The following is a 9,718-nucleotide window of genomic DNA, read 5'->3' on the forward strand; positions in this document are numbered from 1 at the left end:
GGCAATTGGCGCCCGAGCCAGGGACCTGAAGGTAATCCCCTCGGCACCTGAAGGTCAGCCCCCTCAGCACCTGAAGGAAGCCCCTTTGGCACCTAAAAGGTAAGCCCCTCGGCATTTGCCCCCTTGTGTTCGGAGTGGATAGGACATTACCCGTGGGTTTCGCGAGCCCCCTGTTAGTAGAACAGGTGAGAGTGGGTAATTAGGTAAAAGAAAAATGGGAAGTACAGAATCCAAGGAACGAGGATTATTCATTGATATTGTTAAACATATGCTTAGAAAAAAAGGAGTTCAGGTTCCCACTTCACAATTACAGAGGTTTTTTCATTTTATTCAGGAATGTTGTCCTTGGTTCCCAGAAGAAGGAACCCTAGATCTAAAAACATGGATGAAAATAGGAGAAGCTTTAAGAGCATTTTACTCTAATTATGGACCAGAAAATATGCCTGTAGATGCTATAGCATTATGGAATCTCTTAAAAGATATGTTAGATCCAGCTCAAGAAGCTGAAATCCTAAATAAGATTAACTGAACTGTCCCTACTGAAGAAACTCCCCTAAGGAAGGACTCTAAAAGTGAAACTTATGTCCTAAAAAAAGATGAGGAAGAGGATCAGTCTTGTTTAGAAAATAAAGATAATTTAGAAGAAGCAGCTACTAAATATTATAATGAAGAATTCTTTGCCCCCATAAGTACACATTCTTGCGGATCTTCTACCAAAAATAAATTGGGTCCCAAAATGAAAAATACTTTACCACCTCCTCCATGGAATGTAGGATTTAAAGGAGCTATGAAAGAGGCTCTACAATCTGGAGATTTAAGTTTTACTCTCCCTATCACTTTTGATTCAAATGATGAAAATTATATGCCTCAATGGGAGCCCCTTCCTTTAAAACTTTTAAAAAAATTAAAACAGTCTGATCATGATTATGGGCCCACTTCTCCTTATACTTTACAGATAGTAGAAATTATTGCCACTAGATGGATGACTCCATATGATTGGTTTGCTACTGCAAAATCTTGTCTCCCTGAAGGAACATTCTTATTATGAAAAAACAGATTCTAAATATAAATAAATATAAATATAAATATAAATAAATATAATAAATATTAATATAATATAATATAATATAAATACTATAAATATAAATACAATAAATATAATATAATATAATATAAATATAATATATAAAATATATATAAATATAATATAAATATAAATAAATATAATATAATATAATAATATATAATAGATAATATAGATAATATAATATAATAATATAATATATATAATAATATAATATAATAATAATATAGTTCTCCTCATCATGTTTTACAACATGCTTTGTTTGTGATTAATCATCTTAATTGTGATTATAAAGGAGTAACTCCCATGTTAAGACATTGGGAAAATGAAAAAATATCAGCAAAACCCTTGGTAAAATGGAAAGATCTTTTGACAGGTAAATGGAAAGGACCTGATGTATTACTAACTTGTGGGCGAGGATATGCTTGTGTCTTCCCACAGGACGCAGATTCCCCCATTTAGATTCCTGACAGACTGATTCAACCCTATGTCCAGCCTCCGGACCAGAAAGCGGAACAGATTGTGCCCTCCGAGTCTCCGACACGCCTCACCATTGACCACAGTTCCTGAGGAAGATTTGATGACTACCTTGATTCCATCTTTCTCCCGAATGAAGAAATACAATTGATCAACAAATATGTGAAAAAGTGTTCAACATCTCTACCAATTAGAGAAAGGCAAATCAAAACTACTCTAAGATTTCATCTCACTCCTGTCAGAAAGACAATCATCAAGGATACAGGTAACAATAAATTTTGGTCAGGATATGGGGAAAATGGTACACTCATACACTGCTGGTGGGACTGCAAATTGGTGCAACCACTATGGAAAGCAGTATGGAGATTCCTCAAAAAACAGGGAATGGACCCAGCTATCCCACTCTTTTGGTTTATACCCAAAGGACTTAAAACCAGCATACAATAGTGACGCAGCCACATCAATGTTTATAGCATCTCAATTCACAATAGCTAGACTATGGAACCAACCTTGGTGTCACTTAATAGATGAAAGGATAAAGAAAATGTGGTATATGTACTCAATGGACTATTATTCAGCTTTAAAGAAGAGTGAAATTATGGCATTTGCCAGTAAATGGTTGGAGTTGGAGAATATCATGCTAAGTGAAATAAGCCAATCCCACAAAACCAAAAGCCAAATGTTTTCTTTAAAATGTGGATGCTAATTCACAATAAGACAGAAGGCACTAGGGAAGAATAGCATCACCTTATATTAGAGGGAAGTAATGGGAGGGGAGAGGAGGGGATGTGGAGGTAGGAAAGCTAGTAAAAGGAAACAGACATTATTACTGTATGTATATATGTGACTGCACGACCAATATGATTCTGCAACATGTGCACTCAGAAAAATGAGAAAACATATCACATTTATGTATGATATATCAAGGTGCATAAATGCATTTTACTGTCATGTACAACTAATTAAAATAAATAATAATTTTTAAAAAAAGAACAGGAATGGTACAGTCAGAAAACTACCTTGATGCCAAGCTTCACTGGGTGAGATCATGAATCTGAAATTCATTTTTCATGGTGAGAGGCCCATCTAAACACCACAGTACGAGTGCAGTATAGCTACTGGTACTTCTAGACTTCCTACTGCCCTTCTGGGGTGTGGCCCTGCACTCATTCTCAGTGGTTTTCCATTGCATCTGAACTTCAACTTGAAATGCCTGGCATCACTGACTTAATGCATTCTGATCCATGTCTTTTTTTTTTTTTTTTTAACCAGGCATGATGCTTTAATTTTTCAGAAAAGCTATTCAATCACATAAGGGCAGTCCACATCTCATCCACAATTCACGTTCCTTCATAATTATTATCATTACCTAAAAGGCTATGATTTCCCCAGATTATAATGTTTATAATATTTTCTTGGTCTTTCCCTTGGGATGATTTCCTTGATCTGTTGATTATTTTGCTGAAGTACCTTTTCTTTTCCTTGTTGAAGTGGCATGAACAGGACAAGTGAAGCAATGTGGTCACAGAAGACATTTGATTTGCTTATCTGAATATGACCAAATTGGCCTGAGATGCAGCAGGTCTGCAGGATGTAAGACTGTCCCAAGAGTGAGGCTTGGGGTACAGGTCTCAAGCCTAGTCCAAGTCCTCCCCACTTGCAACCTCATCTTTTCCTGCCATTCTCACCCTTCCCTACTCCTCCAGGCTTTCCCCAAAGGGAGTGTTTACTTGTAACTCCACCTCTGACTAGGAGCTTCCTCATTTGCTTATGATATATATTTTTTAAGTGCAGTATTATTAATATGAAGGGAACTGGGGTGAGGCTAGCAGAGTTTAGTCCCTGCCATGTCTGGTCAACAGCAACTGATTTCACAGCCAATCTGCTTCTTGACATTATAAGAATGTAAACATTTCCCTGTCTCCTCCTCTGCCTTCTCTTTATCTCATGAATTTGTGATCTGCATATTTTCACTGAATTTACTGATTTTATGTGTGTGTGTGTGTTTGTGTGTGTGTGTATGTATGTACCTTCCACACCCACATTACTATTCTCCGAGACTGAAAGTTCCTCTTCTGATCAATACTACCCAAGATAGTAGTATTGGGCCTCCTTGGGTCCTTCCTCTTATTTCCAACTTTAGGTTGTGAGCTCTTTGTAGGAAGTTCCTGTGCCACACATATCTTGATATGATCCTCAGAGCCCAACAGTGGGGATCACTCATATCATTGTTATCAAATTGTTATCTTCTTGTAATTGAATTATTGTTGGTTAAATGAGGTAGATTATCTTATTTTGAAAAACTGGTAAAGTCCTTTCTATAAATATAGGCATTATATTTTATTTGCAAAATCAGCGCTCTTTTATTTTTGAATTGACATGTAAAAGTTGTATGTATTCATGGGGTAACATGTGACATTTCTTGATATTTGTGTATATTTCTGTAATGTTCAAATCAGGGTGAGCATATCTATCTCCTCAAATATTTATCATTTCTTTGCAGTAAATACACTCAATATCCTTTCTTCTAGCTTTGTTATTTTAAATATACAGTACATTCTTGCTCCCTATACTGACCTTGTAAAGGTAAAATTTCTAAGCTGATTCTAAGCTGCAAAAGTCTGAGTTAAAGTGTAAAAGACAATGCATTGTAAGGTTTCTAAATTACAAGGCTTGAGCTAAAAAATAATAGACCAGGTATTGTTAAAATTCCTCTGCTACCCCCGGAAACTGTAATCTCTGTAGCTGTTAGGACAATACCTGAACTGCCCAGTAAATATTTCCATTGATTCCCTGGTTGTTTATTAGCTAAGGGCTCTAAGTAGCTCCGCATGTAAGCATCCAGGCCACAAAACCAATCAGTTTAAATGTGTACCCCACTTAGGAGTGACCAATCACCCCTGCCCAGACTGTTCCCGCCAATGAATGTACTAATCATTGCTCAGAGTTGTTGTTCAATTTTCCCGCGCCTCAAGATGATTTGTTCTGATGTATGCAAAGCCCCCCACCTTCTCCAAAAAGTGTACTTAAGCTCTGCTTGACCTCTGCTCTGGGCTCTGGGCTGCTCTCCTTTCTTGAGTGGGCTTGGAGCCCTAGCATGCTGGTTCAATAAATCCCCTTTTGCCAATTGCATGGAGCTAGTCTCTTGTGGTCTCTTCCTCCAACGTTTTGCCGGTCCCTTACAACCTTACGATGCAATTGAACATCAGCACATCTTTCTCTTATCTAACTAACCTTGGCACTTGATGACCAACCTTTTCCCTATTTCTCACCTCCTTGTTTTCTCCAGTCCCTGGTAACCACTTTTCTATTCCCAATTCCTATTAGATCAATATTTTTTAGATTGCACATTTGAGTGATAGGGTATGGTATTTTTCTATCTGTGCTTAGCTGATTTCACAACATAATGTCTTCCAGTTGCATCCATGTTGTCACAAATGACTGGATTTCATCCTTTATATGGAAAACATAGTATTCCAAATCTTATATATGCCACATTTTGTTTGTTCAGTCATCAGTTGATGGACAATTAGGTTGATTCTGTTTCCTGACTACTGTGAATGTTTCTTCTGGCCACAGAAACCCAAACTTTTCTTCTCCTTGAGAGAAATAATACCAGAAAATAAACTGAAAATCATGGAAGGAAGGCACAAGAATTTATGATATTGAAGTTATTTTTATTGAAGAATAGTTAACACATGATTATGAATGCCAAGAATAACTGGGGCTTCATCTAATTGCATCATATATCTGAGGCTGGGATATAGTGAAGGGATCTATGGGAGATATTAGTGGTTTTTAATGTAGAAGGATGTCCTTATGCCAGTTTCTTACTGGACAGGGGGATGGTAAAACTGGTGGCCAGGCTCTGTGATGATGGCTAACTCATGGCTGGTAGTCAGATACAAGGTTCAACAAGAGGATCCACAGCAGCTGGGGCGGCAGCAGGTGGTCCTGCAGCAGGTGGTCTGGCAACACTGGGGTCTGCAGCAGTGGGGGCGGCAGCAGCTGGACACACAGCAGGTGGGGCGGCAGCAGGTGGTCTGGCAACACTGGGGCCTGCAGCAGCTGGACCCACAGCTGCTGGGGCAGCAGCAGCTGGACACACAGCAGCTGGGGCGGCAACAGGTGGTCCTACAGCAGGTTGTCTGGCAACACTGGGGCCTGCAGCAGCTGGACCCACAGCTGCTGGGGCAGCAGCAGCTGGACACACAGCAGCTGGGGCGGCAACAGGTGGTCCTACAGCAGGTGGTCTGGCAACACTGGGGCCTGCAGCAGCTGGATCCACAGCTGCTGGGGCGGCAACAGGTGGTCTGGCAACACTGGGGCCTGCAGCAGCTGGACCCACAGCTGCTGGGGCGGCAGCAGCTGGACACACAGCAGCTGGGGCGGCAGCAGGTGGTCCTACAGCAGGTGGTCTGGCAACACTGGGGCCTGCAGCAGCTGGACCCACAGCTGCTGGGGCGGCAGCAGGTGGTTCTGCAACAGGTGGTCTGGCAGCAGCTGGGCTGGCAGCAGGTCTCCTGGCAGAGGCCTTCGCCACAGCCCTGATCAGAGCAGACGGAGCCAGAACAGGAGTTGACCATGGTGTCAGAGGGTGGAGGTTCTGGGTGGGTTTCTAAGAGAATGAGTTTCCCAAATGTGGTAGTCTCCTAATTCCATGTCCACTTTTATACCCACCTGCTGACACCATGTTAAAGATTATTTCCTTGTTATTGTTTATGTTCATAGAGAAGTAATTACAAGATTAGCTAATTGTGGGAGAATCTACATAAAAGTTAGATAGAGTGCATGTTTTCCTTTCTCTGAGTATGTATGGTTTATCCAGTATCTTCCCGAGTCACCTCTTGTCTCTTGCCTATTTCCTTATGTGTACCATCTACTTTCAAAGACTCTTGATCTTACTCATCAGATTGGTTGTCACATGACAGATTCCATGAAATCCAGCATTCTGTGTGTCATCCTGAAGTCTGTGTCTCATACCAATCCTCTAGTGGAACAATTTCTCATTTTCTAAAGGTTCTTTTAAGAAAACAAAATAAATATGAAAGTACTAGAAGAAAAATTGGGGAAAAATTAAGATGTTTAAAATAGAATGGCTTTTCTACTACAGAAAAAAAAAGTTAATAGCAATGAAGAAAAATATTGGAAAATTTAAAAACAGAAATGTTTTAAATACCTGTTTTTATAAAGTAAACAAAATTTAAAACATCTAAAACATAAACGGGGAGTAAATAATAAATACAGTAACTAATTTAACAGAAAATGTGTGAATGCCTGGTATAACCCAATATGGGAAAAAATCCAAATAAAAACCCAAATAGAAAATTGAATAAAGAACATTCAGTCATTTCATTAAAGAGAGAGAGAGAGAGAGAGAGAGAGAGAGAGAGAGAGAGAGAGAGATTGATTTAAATGTCTTTTGAACTTTGGAAAGCTATCCAGTCTATCACAATGTTTAAAATGTTTAATTGAACACTTTATTCATTCATAAACCATCTTCTGCCTACATACAGTTTGCGCAGGTCCTGCCTTAAGCTCTGGAGATACCTCAGTGAATTGCTGTTATTTGTAATGAAAAATATAAAATATTTAAGTTTTAAAACTTTAATGAATTCATGATGTTATAAGGAAATACATTTTCACAGAGATGGCAAGGGTCTAAACAGGGGCAACTTCTCCAGATGGTAATTTAGCTTAAATTCCATAGCATCTGAAGAGTATCTTATATTAAATTCAATAATATCTTGATTTATTAGAGTTTCAAATGTGCATAACTTTTGATTGAGCAATTTTCCTTCTAGAAATGTGTTGAACAGCATACATGCGTACTAATGTAAAGGTAAAATTTCTAAGCTGATTCTAAGCTGCAAGAGTCTGAGTTAAAGTGTAAAAGATTGGGCATTGTAAAGTTTCTAAATTGAAAGGCTTGGGCTAAAAATAATAATAATAGGCCAGGTATTGTTAAAATTCCTCTGCTACCCCCGGAACCTGTAATCTCTGTAGCTGTTAGAACAATACCTGAACTGCCCAGTAAATATTTCCATTGATTCCCTGGTTGTTTATTAGCTAAGGGCTCCAAATAGCTCAGTACGTAAGCATCTAGGCTCCAAAACCAATCACCCCTGCCCAGAATCATGTATGATTTGTTCTGATGTATGCAAAGCCCCCTGCCCTCTCCAAAAAGTGTACTTAAGCTCTGCTTGACCTCTGCTCTGGGCTCTGGGCTGCTCTCCCTTCCTGAGTGAGCCTTGAGCCCCAGCATGCTGGTTCAATAAAACTTCCCCCTGCAATTGCATGAAGCTGGTCTCTTGTGTGGTCTCTCCCTCCGACGCTCCGCCGGACCCTTACACTAATACGTAAGTTCTTTGTAGCATCCTTTATGAGAGCAAAAGCTTGATTTTAAGTTCTACTTTGCTTATGGAAGAGACTGTTCCTAATGTAAGAAATACAGTGTGTGGAAGTTATGGAGCATCATTTTTTTCAGAGGAAACAAAAGCTCTTTGAACTAGTCTTGAAATTTTTTAAAAAGTTAAAATTAATTTAATTTTTTTAAAAAATTAAATTAAAAAAATGAAATGACCTTACTTTATATCCTCCCTATTCCCAGGCAGGCACCAACTTTCCATTTAGATTATTGGAATACTTGAGAGTTTTTAAAAACCTGACTGTTTTTACATGGATTATTTATGGTGGAGGGGAGAAGGGAAATAAAGAAAATGTTCCTGACATGAACATTGTAAGAGTAAGATAAATTTGTGCACTGTCTTGAGAATTAAGGCAACCTTGCAATGGGCATATACTTTTTGATCCCATCATATTCTCTGGGTCAAAAGGAAATAAAACAAATCCTGGTGTCCTGTGAGACTGAGACAAACAAGCTAAAGGAAAATCAAACACAGAGTTTACATGAAAAAGAGGGAAATGGCAGGAAGAAGAAAATGAGGAGGAAGGACACACTATTCAAAGGGAACCTGGGTGTTAGGTTGGTTCCCAGGTAGAAGAACCTAGATCTTCTGATGAAAAGCTGAATCATGAAGAGACCCAGTGCCAGGGCTCATATAGCTGTAGGGGAAAATAAAGGGGTTCTGACTGTGGTCACCTCCTGCCTGCACGGGCCGTGGGAATGGGGTCCTCCTGGTGGAATGGGCTGACTGAGAAATAAAAGCTGGGAAAAATAGAATAGTGGAAAAAAAAAAAACACAGAACACAGTAGTTTCAAAATCAGGGGCAGGATGAGCAAGCTGATCAGATAGATCAAGCTTCCAGACAAAATGGCCCTGTGCCTGCTTTATTTATATCGGGAAACATCAAAGAGATTCTATAGAATGTTCTTCTCCAAAAGGTTAAAGGTGGGCTGCTCAGTTCCTAATGGTTTACGCCCGTCTCTGGAGCTACTATGAGGAACCTTCCAAGCAGAGCCAAGGAGAAGGTCACGTGCATTGGGCAATCTATTTCCATGGGAGACCCATAGAAAGTTCCCAGTGCCAGGCCTATTTCTCCCTGGCCATGCTGAGAAGATCCTCATGTATTTCACAGATGGTTTCTCGCAGTTACCTTCTTAAGAGATGCACAGGTGTTTTGGATGAGTTAATCACTCAATGTTTCCTACAGGATATATTTGGAATTTTAAACTTTTCCATAAGGGAATGGATGGGTGAATTACTAGTTAGGTCTTACCTCATGTAGTTCTGTCCTTCAAGGGTCATAGCATAAAGCTGATCACTGTTCAAAACCTGTAACATTCGTTTTATATATTTACCCAGGTTACATTATCATTTAGAGCAAGAGATAAATCTTTTATACTCGTTTCTGCATTACAGGTAGTATCTGCAGTCTCCTGAAACTTGGTTTTCACTCATCTCTGTGACTTATCAACACCACCTTCTCTACAGAAGTGCTTCTCAAAGTTGCACCCAGGGAAAACAGGTGGAGACTGGAAATGGTTCTGACCTCTCATCAAGCTAAGCTGGAACTGTTAGGTGACCAAATACTACATTTGATTTTAAAACTGAGGTTTAGGGCTGGGGGTGTAGCTTCATGGTACAGTGCTTACCTAGCACATGTGATTCCCAGCACTGCAAAATCACTTATTAATTAAAATAAATAAAGTGAGAATTAGTGTTTAACTGTTGCAGAAAATGATGACCGATTTCT

The 9,718-nt window shown here is 39.3% G+C and overlaps 1 protein-coding gene across 3 annotated transcripts; it reads right to left on the bottom strand.

Moving 5' to 3' along the window:
• Window positions 1-5,472: 5,472 nt before the first annotated feature.
• On the bottom strand, window positions 5,473-6,147 carry LOC113181426 (uncharacterized). Of its 3 annotated transcripts, XM_077800416.1 has the most exons (3): window positions 5,936-6,147; window positions 5,771-5,890; window positions 5,473-5,641 (listed from the first exon to the last, which is right to left on the bottom strand). In XM_077800416.1, exons 1-3 carry the CDS (start codon window positions 6,145-6,147, stop codon window positions 5,473-5,475), a joined length of 501 nt encoding a protein of 166 aa, XP_077656542.1. The 3 variants fall into 3 exon arrangements, with proteins under 3 accessions (XP_077656542.1, XP_077656543.1, XP_026242774.2); XM_077800417.1 differs by lacking the exon at window positions 5,771-5,890 and having other exon boundaries at window positions 5,473-5,725; XM_026386989.2 differs by having other exon boundaries at window positions 5,473-6,147.
• Between the last annotated feature and the right edge of the window lie 3,571 nt (window positions 6,148-9,718).

Source organism: Urocitellus parryii, chromosome 7, assembly GCF_045843805.1.
Source record: "Urocitellus parryii isolate mUroPar1 chromosome 7, mUroPar1.hap1, whole genome shotgun sequence".
Lineage (NCBI taxonomy): Eukaryota > Metazoa > Chordata > Mammalia > Rodentia > Sciuridae > Urocitellus > Urocitellus parryii.

Excerpts from the sequence above, each read along its gene's own strand:
- LOC113181426 (XM_026386989.2), bottom strand. The coding sequence starts at position 6,147 with ATGGTCAACTCCTGTTCTGGCTCCGTCTGCTCTGATCAGGGCTGTGGC.